Source organism: Vespa crabro, chromosome 11 (assembly GCF_910589235.1).
Source record: "Vespa crabro chromosome 11, iyVesCrab1.2, whole genome shotgun sequence".
Taxonomy (NCBI): domain Eukaryota; kingdom Metazoa; phylum Arthropoda; class Insecta; order Hymenoptera; family Vespidae; genus Vespa; species Vespa crabro.
Window position 1 is genome coordinate 5,803,197 of NC_060965.1, and position 22,646 is coordinate 5,825,842.

Genomic DNA, 22,646 nt, shown 5'->3' on the forward strand with positions numbered 1-22,646 from the left:
CGACGAGTCTATAAGACTCTCTCTTCTTTACATTCTTAGTCGATTCTCGTACGTTGAACGATGCACTAGTCCAGTTAATCTACTTAATTAAAAATAAACACTGACGTCGTTCATAGCAGAGAAAAATATCTCAGTCTGAACGTACCAAGTCATCGTACGGTTTTCATAAAGCAAACGAAGTAATTAGAAATTCGTATTCCCCTTCGTATTACTAATAAGCTTATTTTCGGAAAACACGAAAAATATATAAGTCCTACTATCTATGTATGTACATACATCTATTATAATTTCTTTCTTATTAGATAAAATAACAATTTCTTTTCTTATATTTTTATAATATATGACACATCTTAACTTATTTATTTATTATGATAATAATTATTTTCACTTTATTTAAATTTTTACATAACATACGATTATGTAATATAATATGTGACATATCTTAAATTATTTATTTATTAGGAGAATAATTATTTTGTTTAAATATTTATATTTTATTATATAATTATATTTAAATTATATATATATATATATATATATATATATATATATATATATATATATATATCATAAATCTCATCAAATATTAAAAATATATATATATATATATATTTTCTTTTCTATTCTCAATAAAATATCCAAAAGACATTTCAACGTCATAAGAATAAATCGGAAGAAATATTTAAAATTATATATCGTGCATAGATAAACAATTAATCATTGAAAAAAACGATTTAATTTTTCTTTTCTTTTCTTTTCTTTTTTTTTCGTATAAGAATAATTAAATCATTATCGAACTTAATCACAAAAACTTTCATTATTCAATAACTAAGAGAGAATTGATTTATATATCATTATCACTTAGGATTTATTTTCTTTTAAATTCGCGGATAGCCAATAATAATAAATCTATCGAACGAGATAAACGATTTAACGAGCGAACGAATGAACGAACGAATGGCGGATGAGTTACAACGTATACATAAAGTATATCAAACCATTTCCATTGGGTCCTCTATATCAGGCATTTGGTGGGTACTGCCTATGGTACTGCATAGAATGTGCTCAGGCTTCCCACAAATCCGCAAATTGCTGGTCCTGACCCCCTAATTAACGCATACTTCTCCACAATTTTCCAAAGAGAACAAACACATCGAGTACCAACCTCTTTCTCTTTAGTCCACTACTAATAGCCACTTCTCAACGTTACCAGCACACCTTTTCACTGCCGTTGTCTCCATTCGTTGTTTCAACCTCTCTGTAGTCACTTCTTCTTCATGTACTCTCGACAGAGTTTCCAACGAGTCGTTAGTTAGACCTAAATTAATCTAAGACTAAGGCTAGTTCTATTCCTTACTAGTGTTCCATCTACCAAGGGAAAACGTTCTCCATTCTACTACTAAAGCTTTAAATTTATCCTCTAACGAAGAGAAAACGAATGTAACGACGAAAAAGACGTAAAGTGGAAGAGTACGTGAACGAACAAACGAATTATATCGCAAATTACGTAATATCCTGGAAAAAAAAAGAAAAAGAAAAAAAGAAAAAAAGAAAAAAAATCTTTGACCCAAAAACTCGTACTAACGTTTAACTCGTTGTTCTTTTTTCACTTTCTTTTCTTTTTTCTCTTATTTTTCTTAAAGGTCATCAAAAGGAAAACAACGAGATAACATCCAATTTTTTTTTATTTCTTTCTCGTTAAACTATCCACTATCTCGATCATTGTTTTCGATAAAATTAATTCAACACACACACACACACACACATACATATAAATACGTACATACATATATTGTAGTATATGTAAATATTTATAAAGTGATATATGACAGTCTTATTGTTTATAAATTAAATTATTGATTAAATTATTGTTAATAAATATTTGTATATATATAAATATATATATACATATTTAAATATATATATATATATATATAAATATATATATTCAGTTATATTTACATATATTGTAGTATTTATAAAGTAATATATGAGAGTTTTATTTTGATAATAAATTGAAAAGAATTGATCGAGGTATTTTATCTTATCTTTCAAAGCTAGTTCGACGTATTAATTCTTAAATGATATTATCAAATATCTAAAGTACTTTGATAACGTTATTACTACTATTAATCTAAATAAATATTCTAAACGAATATAGTACGTATTATATCAGTTGTTACGTTTTTTATTTTTTTTTTTATTTTTATTGTTTTATTAATAATATTAAAAATTGAAATTCACTGATATACAGGATATTTCGTAAATCATTAATCTCTAATTATAATATATTATAATTCTTTGTTTCCTTCCCTTTCTTTTCCTTCTTTTTCTTTTTTTCTTTTTTTCTTTTTTTGCTTTTTTATTGTATATCAAATATGTCGCCATTATAAGATATCATAAACATTAATATAAATTTGTCAAATATTTTAAAACGATTAATCGAGTTGATATTTCGAAAGAAAATGGTACGACGCTTTCGTTATATTCTTTTAACAGTTCAGATACAATTATGAAAATGGGAGTTCCTTTATTACAATGATACGTCAAAGAAAATCCTTCTTGGACCTTCCAGTACCATTTTCCAAAGTCCAAATGTCTCTAAAAACAAACGTGAAAGAAAGGAAAGAGAAAGAAGAAGAAGAAGAAGACGACGAAGAAGAAGACAAGATCGAAAGAAATCGTCGTTGAATATCGTTTTACAAAATACAAAAGGTCAACCATCTTCGGACTTTTTCCATCTCCCGAATTGTATAAGAACCAACGTTAAGACAAGAAAGAGAAAGAAAAGAAGAAACACAACAATCCTTGGGACATCGTATCGTTCGACTTTAACTCGAGCATGTTCGCAATCCGAGTCCCGAGCAAACGATAATTGACTTTGTTTCCAACTCGTTTCCCACTGTAGACTATCTCGCACCGAAAGTCATCCTGGAAAGTGCAAACCCAGTGTGTTCTTATACATCTACATCTACACAATCTAATGTTAGTTTTACGACTAGTAAAAAAGAAAAAAAAAAAGAAAACGATAGTAATAATAATAAAAATAATAATAATAATAATAATAATAATAATAATTCAAGAAAAAGATTAAAAATAGGCAAAATGTTAGCTTTACGATCGGTAATAAAAAAACTAATAATAATTAAAAAAAAAAAAAAAAAAAAAAGAAAGAAAAGAAAGGACAAAAAGTAGACAAAATTTTAGCTTCGCGATTGTTAAAAAAAGAAAAGGAAAAAAAAAAGAGGACGAAACGTTAGCTTTACACCTGTTCAAAAAAAAAAAAAAAGAATAAAAAAAAGTACAAGAAAAAAAAATAAAGTGAAATGAGAATTCTATGCGAAGTCACCTGACACCGATCGTGATATTATCTTGATATAAATATATTTAATGCTATATTTAATATATTTTTTATATGCTTTTTAAATATCTCGTCTTAACGAGTGTTTCTTTCTTTTTTTTTTTCATATATATATATAACAGTCTCACCAATGATCTTCGTACCAAATCAATTGGTCGGAGCACCAGCTGGTACCAACGTGACGATCGATTGTCACACCGAAGCCTATCCTCGTGCAATGAGCTATTGGTTCCTAGGGGATGAAATGATACTCACGAATGAGAAATACACAACTAGTATAATGGAAAATAGCTACAGGGCTTATATGAAATTGCACATAAGGAATCTTCAAGCTGGTGACTTTGGAAATTATCGATGCATCAGTAAAAATTCATTGGGCGAGACAGAAGGTTCTATAAGACTCTATGGTAAGTAGTTTTTCATATAATTAAAATGATTAAATTCATTAATTAATTAAATAATATTTCAAATAATTAAATATAATTATATCATTGATTAATTAAATAATATTTACAATGATTGAAATAAGTCGGATAATTTCGAAAGATGATATTTTTTTCTTCTTTTTTTCTTTTTTTTTTTTTTTTCTTTTTTTGTAATAAAACGAACAAAAATTTTATCAATTTTTATTCTCCCGTATATTTATTTGGATGTAAATATTGCTTGATACGTTTTAAACGTAATATATTTTATATCTCGAATATATCCATTAAAGCGTGGAGAGATGATTTAACGAACGATGATGATTATTATTCTTGTTCTTTCTTTCTTTCTTTCTTTCTTTTTTCTTCTTCTTCTCCTTCTTCTTCTTTTTTTTTTTTTCCTAGAAATCCCAAAACCTTCGGCGCCACCCAAGGCAACGGAAATCAAGAGCAGCGCCAACAAAGAAGGTGAGACTTTTACTAATCGTTAAATTCATTGTCTTAAGTGTTATTATTTAATCAAGCGATCGTTAAGTTCCGATTAATCAAAAACTTGTATTTCTCGTGCAATCGTACGTTTTCGCAATTATGTGTATAATACACAACGTTAAAGTGATTTAAATTGAAAGAAAAAGAAAGAAATAAATGAATGAATAAAAGAAAGAGAAAGAAAGAAAGGAAGAAAGAAAGAAAGAGAAAGAAAAAAAGAAAGAAAGAAGGAAAGAAAGGAAAAAAGAAAGAAAGGAAAAAAAGAAAAAACAAAAAGAGTCCAATTAAAAGAAATAATCAGTCGAAAGGCGCGAAGTAAATCTTATATAAATAATAATGTCATAATCAATGAGAAGTATTTTCAAAATAGGAAAAATATTTCGAAACTGATTCAATTTCGTTGAAATCATAACGCCATATACTCGCGAAAATATGTATATATGTACATATGTATGTATATATATATATATATATATGTATGTACGTACGTAGAACGAACGTTCCGCGTTGTTTCGTATAATAATACCAGCTTTTATTTTGTCAAACATATTGCATATTTAATTTCTCCTCACGTCACGTTTATCGAATTTTTTTTCACTATCCTTTATCGTCATTCTTTTTACTTTTTTCTTTTTTCTTTTTTTTTTTTTTTTCATTTTTCATTTTCTATTTATTTATTTCACTGGCGAAAGTAATTTAATCGACTCACATTCTCCCTTTAATAGCGTTAATGGGAAGATATAAACAAACGAAGGGAAAAATATAATATGTATTTCTGTGAGTTCACATTGGTACACGTGTATATATATATATATATATGAGAGAGAAAGAGACAGAAAGAAAAGTAGACATATCAACAAACGTGTGTCATGGTTCTTTAAAACAACAACAAAAAAGAAAAAAAAAATAAAAAAGAAAAAAAGAAAGAAAAGAAAAGAAAAAAAAGGGACAAAAAGAAAAATAAAGAAGGAAAATCTCGCATATTACGTATTTTCATACGAATAGATAGAGAAATATAACGAAAGTATTGTACTTACATTCATAAAGGCGGCCTTTAAATTCGAACAGACTTGAAACAAATATGTATATGTATACGTCGTTTTAATAACATCGTCTTTATAGACGATTTTTATAGAATGGAATATCGATTTAAAAAAGATATATCATTTTTCTTTTTACTTTTCTTTTCTTTTCTTTTCTTTTCTCTTCTCTTCTCTTCTCTTCTCTTCTTCTCCTCCACATATATACGAGCACTTATAAAATTAAAAACGAGATCTTTCGAGATAAATCGTTCCAATAAATCTAACAGATACGACGAAATCGTCGATCAAATAAACAAAATCATCTTTCATCGAATTAATTAAACGAACGGTTATGGTTATTAATTATTATTGCACCCATCGCCCACTTCCACTAATCACCAACGCTGCCTCCTCACACCCATTCGCCTCTTTCTTTCTCTCTCTCTCTCTCTCTCTCTCTCTCTCTCTCTCTCTCTCTCTTTCTCTCTTTCTCTGCATCCTCCCCACTCTATATAAATGGATTAACAGGTTGATGTACCGAAGAAAACTTCGTTATCCTCTTTGAAACATACATAGAATTCTATTTTAATTCACGTTGGCGTTAAGAACGGCCATAGAAAAATCATATAATCACGTTCGATTAAATTAATTAATCGATTTATCACGTTGTTCGTTCAAAAAACACACACGTCGTCCATTGTTTTTAAGATAGAAATGAACATATTATAAAGAAAGAGAAAAAGAGATGGAGAAAGAGAGATCGAGAGATAGAGATAAAGAGAGAGAGAAAAAGAAAGTGTGTGTGTGTGTGTGTGTGTGTGTGTGTATGAGAATCATAAGCTATGGAAGGAAGGAATAGTTAGCCTAAGGCAGTATAGAATCTTTTCAAAGTGATCTTTATATTAGTCATAGCGGTACACTATGCACACTGGGAATTGTATTATTAAAGCATTGCGAATAAGTTGGGCGGATGCCTAGGTCAGGTCCCAGTGGTTCTGCCCTCAGTTTTCCTTCTCTCTCTCTCTCTGTCTGTTTCTCTCTCTTTCTCTGTCTTTCTCTCTTCTCCCTCTTTCTCTCTTACTCTTACGTTCGCTATACCTTCCCTCTTTCTCTTGCTTCTCTACCATCTCTCGGTCTCACGAAACCAATCTCAATATAGTGCATTATTAACACCATACAAGGCACAGTCACGATGGTATTACCACCATTAAGCTTTACAATTTTACCGCATACCCGTGCACCGCACTATTTCTATTTCCTCCCCCCCTCCATCCTCTCCATACACACACACACACACACACACACACACACATATATATATATGCACACACACGCGTGCACGCACACGCAAACATCTACTCATCCTCCTCCTCCTCGTCCTCCTCCTCCTCCTCCTCCTTTGGCTAAGGTTGAACTGTACGTGGATTATTGTTATATATCCTTCTTCATTTCTCTGTCTCTCTTTCTCTCTTTCTCTCTCTCTCTCTCTCTCTTTCTCTTAAGAAATTGGTGTTTCTAACGAACGATTATTATTGCCTTTGAATGTGGTTATTATCACTGACCGAAGTCCCACTAATCAAGCTTTTCTTTTCAAAGCAACGCGATCCTATTAACTACTTGACATTGAATTAATGTTAAAATCTTAAGGAGAGAATTATTCATGTCGTTCTTTTTGGTTTGTTTTCTATTATCTTTCTCATGCAGAAAATAGGAAAAGGTAGATGAGACACGATCTTTACCATCTTTTAGTATGAAACAAGAGGTCGACGAGCTTGGGACGAAAGAGCTTGTTCACTTTCTCTCTCTCTCTCTCTCTCTCTCTCTCTCTTTCTTTCTTTCTTTCTCTCTCTCTCTTTCTAACATACACATATACATATGCTCGTGAATTCTTCTCTTACCGTTGATAACGGCAGCTACATCACTATTTATTTTATAATCTTATTACGCGACACAGCTTGTGAAATAAAACTTTGAAATGACATGGGAGAGATATAGAGAGATAGATATAAATAGACAGACAGACAGAAACATAGAAAGAGAGAAAGAGAGAGAGAAAGAGTGAGAGAGAGAGAGAGAGAGAGAGAGAGAGACTGTGCGTGTCCACAGAAAACTCATTACGAGAAATGTTTCTACGTTTCGTATCTTCATATGAAACACATTCGTTGAAATTTTATCTCTTTCTATCTCTATCTTCTCTCTCTCTCTCTCTCTCTCTCTCTCTCTGTCTTTCTCTTTCTCTGTCTCTCTCACTATCTATCTATTTATCTATCTATCTATCTATCTATCTATCTATCTATCTATCTATCCCTATTTCTATTTCTATCTTTGTCTCGATCTCTCGTTTCTTTCTCACTCTCATTTCACGTCGAATCGTAGAAGAAATAAAAATTTTTCACTCGGGAACAAATTCAACTCAACGATTTAATATATCGTATGCTTCGTTAAAAGGGATATTACGATGTTCGAACGTCGCGCCAATACGTCACGTTTAACGAACCCTCATCGACATATTCATCCGTTTCCCCAACTCACTCGTACCCTTAATAGATATTTATTTCCACTCGATAATTGGCACGAGATTAATGGCGTAATAATTGCGTGAGTATTCGGGAGAACGTACGTGACACGAAATCGAAGGGAATATGAACTCTCCAGAGAAATAATTCAAAAAAGAGAGAGAGAGAGAGTGAGAGAGAGAATGAGAGAGAGAGAGAGAGATTGATAGATACGAATGAGATAATCGATTTCTGTAACTAATTAATTGTCTTTGAATTTTCTTGTGATATTAAATAAAATTAATTGTTCTTTTTTACATAAACATGTGACAATTTATAATAATATCTTTTAATCGTTAAATAGCGAATAAGGACTATTAAATTCCTTCAAATTATAATGATTTAATCAATTTACATGTTATTACGCGATGATACTATTTCTTTCTTTTTTTTTTCTTTTTTCTTTTTTTTTTTTATTGTTTTTTCTAAAATTCTTGGATTATTCCAATTACTTAAACCTGACGTTTTATTTAGTTAATAAAACGAATCTATTTGGGTTAACAGTTTGAAAAAAAATATCTTTTGAAAATTATACGCGCGTGTTCGTATTATAATGTTATTTAACTCTTTGTTAACTATGACATGATAAAAGTATGTTTTATTTGTAGAATTCTTGAGTCATATCTGACGTGACATTTCGTTTGATTAATAAAACAAATCGGAGGTAGACAATTTTGTTAAAAAATTATTCTGAAGTAAGGTACGCGCGTGTATGCATGCACGTGTCATGGGACATTAAAACCAAAACGAAAAAGAAAAAAGGAAAAAGAAATAAAAAAAACTCCACCAAAAAAAAAGAAAAAAAAAAGAAAAAACGTCATGAAAGAAATTGTAGCTTAAGCGAGAACAAGGAAGAAAAATAATTATAACGTGAAAGTTCAACGTTGTACATAACAATAATAATAATTGCGATTGCAGTGACAGCGAATAGAATCTAAAAAAAAAAAAAAAAAAAAAAAGGAAAAGAAAAGAAAAGAAAAGAACAAAAAAAGGAAGAGCAAGGAAAAGAAAAAGAAGGAGAAAAAGGAAAATAGATTATCACAAAATTCGCTAAATCTCAAATGTAACAGAGACGTCGATCGTGAATATTTAAAGATTCGTTGCTCATTTAAATACAGGAGCAAAGCGGCTAATTCTTTCGCTCGACGTTACGAATTAACGATCGTTGTACCCTCCCCCCTCTCCATCCGTCCCACACCACCTCCTCCTCCTCCTCCTCCTCCTCCTTCCCATGAAAATGAAAGTTTAATTGGTTTTTGAGTTATGCTATCTCAGTTCTACTCACAAGACACTCACTAAGCGATCTCACTACCGACAGAAAGTAGAAAACGTCGAAAGCCGACAAAAGATTTTAATTTTATATTGCGACATTACATAAGCGGCGGCTTTAACCGGTGACCTAATTAAAGCGCATTTAAAATTCAATTACCGGCGCTCTTGCCAATGTAGCAATAAAAATGAAGAGGTGTGGAAGAAGAATAGATAGAAGAAAAACAAAGATAGATTGGCACCTGTGAAACGAGGATATATAAATCAAAACGAAAGGCATTGTGACCTAGTACGTGAGAGAAGATTATTTAATTATATAAACATCTCGATGAAGAAAAAAATATGAAACATTTTTTTTTCTTTTTCGAAATAATAAATGCTCGATGAACTAACCAACAATCTCGATCGCTTTTATCCTATCAAAAATAAATGAAAACTGGAGAGAGAGAGAGACAGAGAGTCGATACTCTTTTATCGCGACATGATCGAATATTCTCTCGCGAGACGTCGAACAAAAAAAAAAAAAAAAGAAAAAAAGGAAAAAGAATAAAATAAAATAAAAAGAAGGAAGAAGGAAGAAGAAAAAAGAAAAGAGAAGGAGAAGGAGGGGGAGAAGGAAGAAGCAAAAGAAGCAAAAGAAGCAAAAGAAGAAGAAGAAAGAGTATTCCTCGTTGTAGGAATTATTCAGTAGGGAAGCCTTTCTATAGGAAAGAGAGAGAGAGAGAGAGATGGTTAGACGATCGACAGAGGTATTTGTTATTCGAGTCTCGAAATATCCCTTTTCCGTAGCATACTACAATATCGGTAGCACGGCTTTATGGATCCATAAAAGAATGGAGAAGAGTAATAGCAATGGGAGCAACGGTAACACCAGCAGTACCACTATACACTAGAACTACCACTAACACTAGCACTAGCGTTAAGCATTAAGCACTAACACTAACGCTAACAATAGCACTAACATTCTAGATCGGTATCATCGGTAACAGGAGTCTCAACAAAAATTTGGATATTTCACGAGCTTGTTGATTCTTCCTTGCGTTAGATCGATTTCGTTTAACGTAGATGAATTTACTCGTCCCTAGATCCAACGTAATTCCCATCGTGCTTTCGACACGATAGAAATAGATAGATAGGTAGGTAGGTAGGTAGGTAGGTAGGTAGGTAGGTAGGTAGATAGGTAGGGAGAGAGAGAGAGAGAGAGATAGATTAGTCCGTCTAGAGTAGGTACGCTATGTTTAATAATACCTCGACACATTCGCTGTCTCCTGGGACACCCATCGATCCTACAGCCAGTAATTAATTATCACCCGACAAGGAAGCCAGAATTATTTCTGGCCTTGCCTTCTGACCGACTAGAATGGGACAGAGAGAGAGAGAGAGAGAGAGAGAGAGAGAGAAAGAGAAAGAGAGAGAGAGAAAGAGAAAGAGAAAGAGAGAGAGAGAGAAGGGAATCTGCAATTTAATATTAGCATATGAGACATCACAAGAATATTCCTTGAATGTTAGGCATTAAAAATCAAAAGACAAAAAGAGAGAAAGAGAGAGAGAGAGAGAGAAAGAGAGAGAGGCGATACTATGAGATATGTCTATTAATTAATATCTATTAAATAATTCGTATTATTTCGATTTATTCAATTATCTATCTTTACCTTTATCTTTGTTTATCGATAATTATATATTTATTGTTCATAAAACATATATATATATATATATATATATATATATATATATATATGTTTTTGTTTCTTTCTAATTAATTTTCATTCAAGTACATTTGTTTATTACTCTCTTTTCTCTTCTTCTTTTTTCATTTCTTTTTCTTTTTTTTTTCTTTTTTTGCCCTTCAATTTCCACACAAATTCTTTGGAATATTTAACGATTTAGTCGAAAAATCTGTAAGAATTCTTAAGAAAGAAGAAGAAGAAAAAGAAAAAGAAGAAGCAAAAGAAGAAGAAGAAGCCACAAAGTCCCTACGAAAGTGGATAAAATAGGAGTCTGCTTCCGTAGGATTATTTCACGCGTGAAAGAAGGAAAGAGCTAGGAGGAGATGAGAACTTATGTGTATATATATTATACATATATACATATACATGAAAAATAAATAGATAGTTACCATACAAGTCGAGTATATATATACGCGTATATGTGTACATCTATATATATGTATGTGTGTTCGCTAAGTTCTGATATAAAGGCAGCTCGCAAAAGAGGAGGTCGTATTGTTAAGCAGCCATCCGAAGAGCAGGCATAGACAGAGAGAGAGAAAGAGGGATGGAGGGAGGGGGGAGAGAGAGAGAGAGAGAGAGAGAAAAGAGAAGCACAAAACTAAGTTCGTCCCGCGTATTTAAACTTTTATTCGAAAACTTTTTAGTATCATTTCGCATCCTGCTAGATGCCGTGCGACCTTGCGTCCTGGTTGTTTGCAAGCCAAAAAGGAGAATAACGAAAAAAAAAGAAAAAAAGGAAAGAGAGAAAGAGAAAAAGAAAGAAAGAAAACGAGAATAAGGAAAAAAAAAAGAAAAGTAAAAGGAAAGCAATGAAACAAGAAAGTAGGATAGAGAAAAGTATTCGCAAAGGGCATTCGAGTACGAACGAAGGGACTCGTCTACGACTTTTCTTCTATATATAAAAATATATACATACCTCGTATGTATACATATGTACATTACATGTATAGATAAATAGATAGATAGATAGATAGATAGATAAATATATATATATACATATATATATATATATATATATATATATATAATATATGTATATATATATATATATGTATATATGTATATATAATAGATAAAATGGCAGATGAAAATCGAGCTAGGTTTTTACTGGAGCTTCTCTCAAGAATTTCTAGCGATACACGCGAGACCAACCCTTCCTCCTATCCCACCCCTTCTTTTACCATAGAACTCCTACCTCGTACTCGCGAAAGATCGCAATTTGTATAATCCAGGCGATTATGGGGAACGAGATAAGTGGAACACTATCTTACACGTAAGATGCGCCAAGCGTATAAAAGTGTACGGGCCCCTTGTCGGACATCACACGGTGTGAGCTAAGGTCTTTGCCAGGAATACAATACAGCCCTGACTTTTAAGAATGATCGTCTTTCTAAAAAGTTTCAATTTATTCTTCCTTAACTCTGTTATATTTAGTTTTGAGATAGGACTAAATGGATTTTTCTTTCAAATTTTCCTTTTTCTCCTTCTTTCTTTCTTTCTTTTTCCTCTTCTTTTTTTTTTATTTTTTTTTTTTATTTTTTATTTCTTTTTTTTCTTTCTTTTTCTCTGCGAAAAGTTCGCGAATTTTTTCATTTTTATTCTACATAGTTTGCACAATGAAAGTTTCAGGTTTCTCTTCTCTATTCTCTTTTCTCCCCTTAACGGTATTCAGTTTAAAAGCAAAAGAAAAGAAAAGAAAAGAAGAAAAAAAAAAAAACAACAAGAAAAATAGACAATTATTAATAGATACGTTGATTGTCAATTTAATTTTCTATATATTGATATATCACGTATTAATATATTTAGCATAATAAATTTTTCACGTATCGTTACATGATAAAATAAAATTCATTGTCGTAACTTTTACCTTAGATAATTATCACATTAATTGTACGTTAAATTATATCATTGATTGACGTATCCCCCTCGTGAAAGAAATTTCATTTGCAAATAGATCCCTAAAAAAGAAAATTAACAAAAAAAAAATTAAAAAAAAAGTCGTTCGCGCACCATCAGTTTTGTCATCGCTTTTATGTAAATAAAAAAACAAAAAAAAAAAAAAAAAAAACAAAAAAACAAAAAAAGAGACAAAGAAAGAAATTATATGACGTTCCATCTGCAATTTCTTTATCTCACGGAAAAGAATAATAGCCGATTGAAAAAATGGGAAGTTTCCCTTAAAAGTGGGAAGGTCATTCGTAAAGATCGAACGACATTGAACGAAGAGAGACATTCCGTTTGATTTTCTCGCGCGAAAGCATGCTTTGTCCGTTCGATGGGACAACGTGATCGTTGGGACATCGAATGCAACAAGTTGAACTTGGCTCGTTTTCAAAGAAGCTGTTGGAATTGATCAAGCTGACACGCGAAAGCTCGTTTTACAGCGTCACTCCAAAACGAACGATTGTATTGAATTCTTAGTTTATTTTCTAATCGATAAAAAAAAAAAAAGAAAAAGAAAAAAAAAAGAAATAATACATTCGAATTCGTGAAGATTAGCCGATACGAAAAAATCGCAATTTTTTTTCCCGTTCGAACTTTTTTAATCCCGACGTTTCTAAAGCACATCGACAAAATCAGTTCTTTTTCTTCCTTTTTTTTTTCTTTTTTTCTTTTTTTTTTAATCCTTCCATTAAGACATTAGATTTAAACGAAAAAAAAAGAAAAAAAAAAGAAGAAGTACATTCCGAATCAATGTCTTTTTTCTTTTATTAATGTTTTTAAAATATAGAAATTATTTAAATGTTTACAGAAAAATTTGAGATAAAAATCAGACATTCTAAAATATTTGTCGAATTGTGATGTATTGAAAAAAAAAACAAAGAAATAATAGTAGTAATTTTCTTTTTTTTTCTTTTCTTTATAATTTTCTTTTTTTTAAATACATAATTCTAATCCTTCTGATCCACTTCAAAATCAACACTATTAAAGAATAAAACACAATAGAAGAAACAGAAGAAGAAGAAACAGAAGAAGAAGAAAAAGAAGAAAAAGAAGAAGAAGAAGAAGAAAAAGAAGAAGTTACGACAAGTAACAAATATCCTCTCTCACGACTTTTCAATCAAGCCAAATCACGAATGTACGCAACGGAAGATATTATAACACCACCAACAACAACAACACCAACAACAACAACAACAACAACAACAACAACAACAACAACAACGATGACAACAACAATAACAACAACAACAACAACAACTGCAGTAACAAGCGACGATGATCGATCGTTTTGATATGAAAAACATGATGGATGCCGAAAAGACGGCTTGCTGTCAGTCACGGATTCGAAGTTTTTTTTAGCTGACAGAAGACAACGCTGACGCTCTTTAATCTCCGTTCTTCGATAGAAGCTTCAACTTCCATTTGAATACGTTTGAGTTCGATACACCGACGTGAACCTGGTTTGAATGCTGCACGCGACGGCCTTACGCGCGTGATGTGGAATAGTGCTGTGTAGAGAGAAATAAAAAGAGAGAGAAAAAAAATAGAAAGAGAAAGAGAGAGAGAGAGAGAGAGAGAGAGAGAGAGAGAGAGAGAGAGAGAGGTGGTTGTGCATGCTGGATTATCGATGGATACAGAAAGAAAGAGATATATGATGAATGTTTAATATCTTAACAATGATATTGTACGATCCATGAAAAAAGATATTAAAAAAAAATAAAATAAAAAAGAAAAAGATCAAGAAAGATAGAGAGAGAGAGAGAGAGAGAGAGAGAGAGAGAGAGAGAGAGAAAGAGAGAGAGGGAGAAAGAAAGAGAAAGGGAGAGAGAAGGTATATATATATAAAAAAAAAAGTCCTCTCCGAAAAGAATCGCACAACTTGTGCGCGTTTTTGCGCTTATCCTATGACTGGGTCACATGAGAAAAGGTCCTAATCTATTTTCAGGACGAGCGAGCACACCTCCACCAGCAAAAAGGCCGACCACCGTGTGGCCATCCTCTTACAACCCGTATTCTCCGAAAAGGACGGAAAGACCATCGCCACCGAGCGAAGAGAGGGTCGACAGGCCTGAACAGAAACTACGTGGTGGTTACAGTACAGGTGAGGCTTTCATTCTCTCACCTGACCTCGTCACCCTTCCATCTTTTCTCTCTCTCTCTCTCTCTCTCTCTCTCTCTCTCTGTCTCTATCTATCTATCTCTCTATCACACATAGACACATAGCCATATATATGCTCACTCACTTATTCTCTCTTTTCATTTTATTTTTCAACACTTTGGTCCATTCATCGAAATGTCATTTCTCTTCGTCAGTCATCTCTATCTATCCATCTATCTATCTACCTCTCTCTCTCTCTGTCTTTTTTCCTCTCTCTCTCTCTCTCTCTCTCTCTCTCTCTATCGCTTAAATTTCTTTAAATATTTATTTTCATTCATTTAACATCATTAAATATATTGTACATATTATATCTCGTGTAATGGCTTTAAATGACTTTAAATTTTAAGCTTACAGGATCGATAAGAAATATTTTCCATTTTCGTTTTTTGTTTGTTTGTTTGTTTGTTTGTTTGTTTGTTTATTTGCTTTATTTACTTATTTACTTATTTACTTATTTACTTATTTATTTATTTATTTATTTATTTATTTATTTATTTATTTATTTATTTACCAGATATATCCATTATATTGATCTATCTTACTGTTCCTTCTGTTTCTTTTTTTCTCCTCCTTCTTTTTCTTGTTATATCATCTCTTTTTTTCCCCGTTTCTTCGCGTAGCAATCAACCCTTTCCTTTCTTTCTTCTTCGTTTCTTTTCATCGGAACAGCCGCCAAACGTTTTTTCATCCAAGCGTCACGTACACACTCCGCTCGCTTTTAATTTTCTTCGAGGCTACGAATCTCCAAATCATGCAAGTTCAAAGAAAAACTCAAAGTACTTAGGTGTAACTCATATCATGGATAGGAAAGAGGGGAAGGGGAAAGAATTAAGGAAGGGAAGAGAAACTATGTGAGTTCTCTCTGTGAAATATACAAGGTCATTGTTTCTTTTTCCTTTTTTCTTTCTTCCTTTCTTTCTTTTTTTCGTTTCATAAAACTCTTCTTCTCTTTCTTTCTCTCCCTTCCTCTCTCTCTTCTCACTCTCTCTCTCTCACTCTCTCTCTCCCTCTTTCTCTTTCTCTCTCTTAAAACTTAAGATATTCCATCCATTTACCAGATCGAAATGCGCAACGATCCGATATCGTATTCTCTCGTCGACTCTATCGTTCTACTCGAGAGCTCGAACGTTATCCTTTGGAAGGATAATCCAATCGTAAGATTCCTTTTAGGATCACTTGCCCTTGGAGTAGGTAGTATTCCAACACTTTCGAAAATTCGCAAACTTTCCAAAGTGTCAGCACAATAGATAGATCGATCTATCTATCAAAAGTTATATCAGTAAAAACATTATAATTTGTTAGAACATAATTGAAATTATTTTGTTACGTCAAACTAATAAACATAAATGCAATCGTAGTTTTCTTAAGTTCTCATGATTCCATCGATAAATCAATCGATTATTATTACAAACAAACGTATTCAATTTTAATACATAAACCAACTTATTTTATAATATCAAAATAATACCATATATATATGAATAATCATACAATCATCGTTTATTATTAAACCACATAATTATAATCAATCGTACGTATCGATTGCATATCTATGATGGAACATTTTACATCTATCGAAAATTACTACATATTCCCGTATAAAGCCTATCGAAATGATACATATCGATCTACATATATCAATATAACGATACAAACGATTTCAAGTACGTGCAAGCTCGTATAGAAAATTTAATCCCTAGAATGATATTAGGGAACGATCCTACTGTGTCATTTCCCATTGACTTTCATCCATTAATACTCATTAGCCGAGCAAATGTTATCTATCTGTCTATCTATCTATCTATCTATCTATCTATCTATCTATCTATCTATCTATCTATCTATCTACTTCTCTCTATCTCTCTTTTTTTCTTCTCTCTTTTTCTAAAGCAAAGATTTCCAGAGCATGGATCAGATTAAATATTAAAATATATGAATAATTTATACATGTTCATCGAAAAAATTTTATTCGTCGAGAAATGTCGAACGAACAATTCAAAATCAATTCAATTAAAAATCACATGAGAATTACTATTTTTATCTAGTTTCTTTTCAACTTGCTAATACATATATACATACATTATTATACACATATATATATATATATCGAAACAATTATGAATTGTTTATCGATCAACTCTCGAAAGTAATTACACTTTCTAGTGCGTTAAGAAAAATTATCGTTTTCGAGAATGAACAAAATTCTTGGCCCGTAAAAGATAAAAAGAAAAAAAGAAAGTTTGAAAGGAAAAGCTCTAGAGAATAAAAACTTTCTAATTTTCGACGAATGATACATATAAAAACAAAAAGAAAAATAATAATAATAATAATAACAGATAACGGATCTCTCTTCCTTTTAATCCCCCACCTCTCATTTCTACCCTTCAAAAAATAAAAAAGAAAAGAAAAGGAAAAAAGAAAAAGAAAGAGAGGGAAAAAGGGAACATAAAAAAATTCTCTTCCCTTGTTCGATTTCAACTTACTCATGAGACATATATACATATATAATTCAACGTGCAAACTTTCCCTTTTAACCGAAGCGAAAAGATCAACGAATGGTAGCTTAGAAGAAAAGTAAGAAAAGATTTCGAAATGTCATCGATAGCAAAGTTAAAACGAAGTGCTCTAATAGAAAGAAAGAAGAAAGAAATAATAAAAAGAGAGAGAGAGAAAGAAAGAAAGAAAGAAAGAAAGAAAGAAAGAAAGAGAGAGAGAGAGAAAGAGAGAGAGAGAAAGAGAGAGAAACACTTCTACCATACTATAAAAAATATTATAATGCAAGTTGTAAGAAGAACGAAAAGATACGTAGCAAGTTCGTTTTATTTCTGCAGCGGGACGCATTAAAGGTGCAACGATAGTTCCTTTAACGCCATCTTTCTATGTTCACTTTCATGTTTTTCCTCGCGTTCGTTCGTTCTCTTCTTGAACAAACAGACAACGTAAAATAAAGAACGTACATACATAGCAATTCTCGATCTATTTCTTTGTTTTTTTCTATTCTTTACTTCTTTCTTTCTTTCTTTCTTTCTTTCTTTCTTTCTTTCTTACTTTTCCTCTCTTTCTTACTAGTGCACATCCGCTCTGTGAATATCTAATCTAATAAAATAGTGATATAATGTTTTCTACCTTTAGAAAAGCAAGAAAGAAAGAGAGAAAGAGAGAATGAGAGAGAGAGAAAGAGAGAGAAAGAGAGAGAGAGAAAGAGAGAGAGAGAGATATACAGTCGTTGCAGTCGTTGCAGAGCAACATTTGCGTGTTATATGTCTATGTACGTGTAACGGATACGGTTCTTCCTTACGACCGGCTGTTGCAGCTGCAACTTGGACAAATAAAGGATATACTTTTTCGTAGAGCAGGATACCCAAGGAATCTCGAACTGTAACGTCTTAACATTACGAAAGAAAAAAAGAGAGAGAGAGAGAGAGAAAGAACACGAAGAACATTTTCTTTTTCTTTTTCTTTTCTGCTATTTTTTTTTCTTTCTTTTTCCTATTTCATTTCCCTCTTTCAAAAACTATCACTTCAAGAATGCAAGGATCGTCTAACGATTGTTCTTTTTTTTTTCTTTTTTCATTTCCCTCTTCTTTGTATTTTCTTTTTTTCCTTTCATTATTTATCTTTTCTTTCTTTTCCCTCTTATTACTCTTCTCTCTCTGTCTCTCTCTCTCTCTCCTCTCTCTTTCTCTTTCTCTTTCTTCGTCTCTGTCCTTTGTTTTTAACATCCAAACGAAATCCTTTTGCATACGTGTTAGAGTATTACGAGGTAGCATGAAGAATAGAGAGTATTATCTCGTTTCCGTGTAAGATTAATCGATGACTATTAAAGCTCAACAGGCAGTCAGGATGCGATCGATCGTTGCCAAAGTATTAGCATAACTTTGCAATCTGCTGCATTTATTTGCCATACAAACTCGTTGGAACATAGGGCTCTTCCTAACAGTCGACTTAATCTTATCTACGTCAATATAATTTGTGATTAATATTAGACGATTTTACTATTGATAGATTCATATATATATATATATATATATATATATATATATATATATATATATATATATATATATTGTTCTACACGTTAATTATTATACATATATACATACATGTTATTTATCTATTATCTCTAATATTATTAAAAATATTATCTATTAATATAAATATATATATATTTTTTTTTAAATAAACAAACAAACGAACAAAAAAGATATATATATCTTATTAATAAATTCATTTTTTTAATTATTATTTTCTTTTTATATAATAATTTTCATTGATGTTTCGTTGAAGCTTTTTTTTTTGTACTTATAATAAAAAATTCATAAAATATGAACATATACATATATGCATATCTATAGAAAAGCCCTAACGCGTAGAAGTTAACGCAACAGCGTCTAGTAGGTTACTTGAAATATGCATGCCCTCGTCCTTTAGCACATTTAGCTAGAAATTACGTAGGAGTAACACGCGCTTCCTCTATAGCACCATGTTAATATTAACTACGAGCCCTCTCGAATGTTATCCTTCGAGGTATCCGAAACTCCTCCCCGTTAGGATATCGAACCTCCTTGATTGTCTCCCTTTTAGGGCTGTCCCATTTCTCTCACCCCTCAACCCCTCACTCCTCCCCATTCTACCCATCAATGAGTCACGTGCGCTTGTAACACGCGCGCACGCGACCGTTAATTTATACACACACGTTTGCATATTAACTATTACGTGTTCTCACAGTGATCATATGATTTCACGGACATTGAATATTTTCCTAGAATTTAGAATGTTTTATAATGACAAAAGAATTTCTTTTCTTTTTATTTAAGCTTTACTGATCACTTTTATAGGATTATACGTGTATATATTTTATTTATTTTTTGGTATGGTTTTTTTATATATATATAATTACTCATCGATGTTTTCAATATACATAAAATTACGGGAATTAGAATATTTTTATTTATTTAAAAGAAAAAAAAAAGAAAAAAAAAGGAAAAATATAACAAATGTTAAGTTAATTCCTATTGATTTATCAGATATTTTTCAAATCTTATTAATCTTTATGACAATAAAATGAATTGCATGTTCATGTTCGTAAGTTAACATTCGTTAATTATAAATTTCACAGAATAAAAATTATTATTTTAAACACGAAAGAAGATTTGAATTATTTAGAGTTAAAAGATAATCTAAATGTCGTATAAATTAATTCAATTACTATTGTGATGATGATGATGATAGTATTATAACCGGCAATGAAAATGTTTGCAAATAAATATCCGTTTGCAAATAAAAATTGATAATTACATACGATTAACAAAGAAATGAAGAGAAAAGAAAATAACTTATATATATATATATATATATATATATATATATATATATATATATATATATATATATATATATATATATAAATGAAATAATAATAATAAAAAAAAAGAAAAAAAAAAAAAGAATAAAAAGGCGAATAGATGCGTATGTTAAAAATCGTTAATCGATCGAGAAGATCAACAAAGCGACCCGAAGAAAAATGTCGAACGAGAGAAATATTTCGTGTTATTAAAAAAAAAAAAAAAAAAAAAAAAAGAAAAGGAACTGTTATTACTTTTCGTTTAAAAGATTTTCTTTCGTTAAGAAAAAAGAAAGAACGGAATTCCTGATGGTTGCATTCCAAAATAGGTACTAAACATAGGGTACTAGTTCGAACGAAGGGAAAATAATAAGGAATAGTGCGAGCCAGTTTGGCAACATTCGCAATAGTTTCCCAAAGCTGGTGCAGTTTCTTCGTCGAGCTCGTCTTTCTTCGCCATAGACTCGCCTCTTGGCTGCTCTTCTTTTGGAGATAAGGCAACGGTTAGTCGAGGGAAGGTTTAAGGTCAGGATAAGATAAACCTCATAGCTTTTACGGGAAACTTGGCAGCCATGTTGGAAAGGCGAGCCACGTTCCGGCCATATCCTCATGCTACTACCAACGACGCATTCTGTCCTTTTCTATATATAAAGGGTGTAACGAAACTACGCGGCAAAACTTCACGAATGGATTATACGTATCTAAGGAAGAAAGAAGAAAAGAAAGAACAAAAAAGAAAAAAAAAAAAGAAAAAAAGATAAAAGAAATTGGTTCTATCGATCGTAGATCCAAAAATACTTGATTTCTCTATTACGATATGTAATATATAAAAGTCTTATGACTTTTTCAGATTGTAATTTACAAAATTTCTTCATTTTCTAAAGCGAACACTAAAGCCTGTAACTCATCGTTCTAATTGAATTTCAAATACGTTCGAAAATACGCCCACTTGTGACCGATTTATATTTAGAGATATAATAAATTTATATCTCTCTGTATGTTAAAGATATACGGGTAGAAGAAAAACCTTTTCGTAATTGTGGTAACATGTTTGAACGAAATGTAATAACTGGTGTCGTGGATTTAATTCTAATGAAGAAAATAAATTTAATTTGAGTTACACCGATAACGATTAAATAATGATAAATCAATAGGTATTAAAACAAATGAAGAAATTAAGATTTTTTGGGCATGTTAATTGATTTGATTTATCCTGAATGAAATTAAAGTTTTTTCTTCTTTATATATGAGTAATATATTTCTGAAGTTTCGTCGCGTAGTTTTATAAAACCCTGTATATCTATGTGTATGTATATAGACACACATACATATATAAGACACTTATACTTTTTCTTCTCTCTCTCTCTTTCTCTCTCTCTCTATCTATCTATCTATCTATTTATCTATGTATCTATCTATCTATCTTTTTGATATTTTAATAGAAAATAAAGCAATAGAAAAGTTGCAATTCAAATAGATATTTTTATAGTTAAATATGAATTAACGTAACTAAATCATGTTCGTTAGTTTAAACGAAGATTTATTATTTATGTAATGATTCAAGGTAATTAAATCTCTTGAATGAAATTGATGTATTAAACAAGTTAGATTTTCGATTGATGATGAGAATATCAAAGTCTCGAGAAATCCTTTATTGTCTCAAAGGATTCACCAGTTTTGCTTATAAGCTTTGAGAGTCTCTTGGGTTAGTAATCGCTAGGACTTAACACACCAAATTAATGCTCTTTAGACTGAAACAGTCTAATAGTTTTGACTCTTTCCAAAATAGAACGTAATATCATGTTGTGTAATTGTTTCTTTAATATCGTCTTTAATTTTTTTTTTGTTTTTAATATTCCTTCGAATACTATACACTTTAAACGAATAAAAATATATTTAAATAGATATAAAGTATTAAATTATAATTTAGAATGAATATTTTCTTCGACGTATTCGCAAAATGCAATATTATAAAATTTTTAATACTTTTTTTTTTTTCTTTTCTAAAAAAAAACTCAGCGTCTCCTTGAAACTCTATAATGCATTTTTAAAAAAATACATTGTTATAATACCATATAATATAAATGAATGATAAATATATTAATAATTAAATATTATTAACATTGCACGTCACACGTTATAACATTTTCCGCGTATTCGCATGACGAGAACACCAAAATTATGTTCGTTCCTTGTTGTTGAAACTGTTTCGTGCATTTTTTAAAAACATCCCTCTAATATACTATATTATAAATAAATTATAAATATTAATAATTAAATATCTTAACATTGCGTCTGGGTTATATCATTTTCCACGTATTTGCGGGCGAAAAGGAAAAAAGAAAAAGCAAA

General features: G+C 31.0%; 1 protein-coding gene and 1 long non-coding RNA gene across 14 annotated transcripts in view; one reads left to right on the forward strand and one right to left on the reverse strand.

Annotated features, from left to right (window-relative positions):
* Window positions 1-22,646, forward strand: part of LOC124428179 (lachesin-like) — a 263,585-nt gene that overhangs the window by 221,523 nt on the left and 19,416 nt on the right. For 11 of the 12 annotated variants that reach the window (XM_046971946.1, XM_046971945.1, XM_046971951.1 and 8 more), the window contains 3 exons: window positions 3,484-3,768; window positions 4,189-4,251; window positions 14,738-14,893. In XM_046971946.1, the coding sequence (XP_046827902.1) occupies window positions 3,484-3,768; window positions 4,189-4,251; window positions 14,738-14,893 (504 nt within the window). The remainder of the gene's footprint in view (window positions 1-3,483; window positions 3,769-4,188; window positions 4,252-14,737; window positions 14,894-22,646) is intronic. The other variant, XM_046971954.1, reaches the window with a different exon arrangement.
* Window positions 2,030-22,646, reverse strand: part of LOC124428183 — a 72,287-nt gene continuing 51,670 nt past the window's right edge. For both annotated transcript variants that reach the window (XR_006943103.1, XR_006943102.1), the window contains exons 3-4: window positions 3,490-3,593; window positions 2,030-2,931 (exon numbers count right to left, since the gene is read on the reverse strand). This is a non-coding gene — a long non-coding RNA (uncharacterized LOC124428183). The remainder of the gene's footprint in view (window positions 2,932-3,489; window positions 3,594-22,646) is intronic.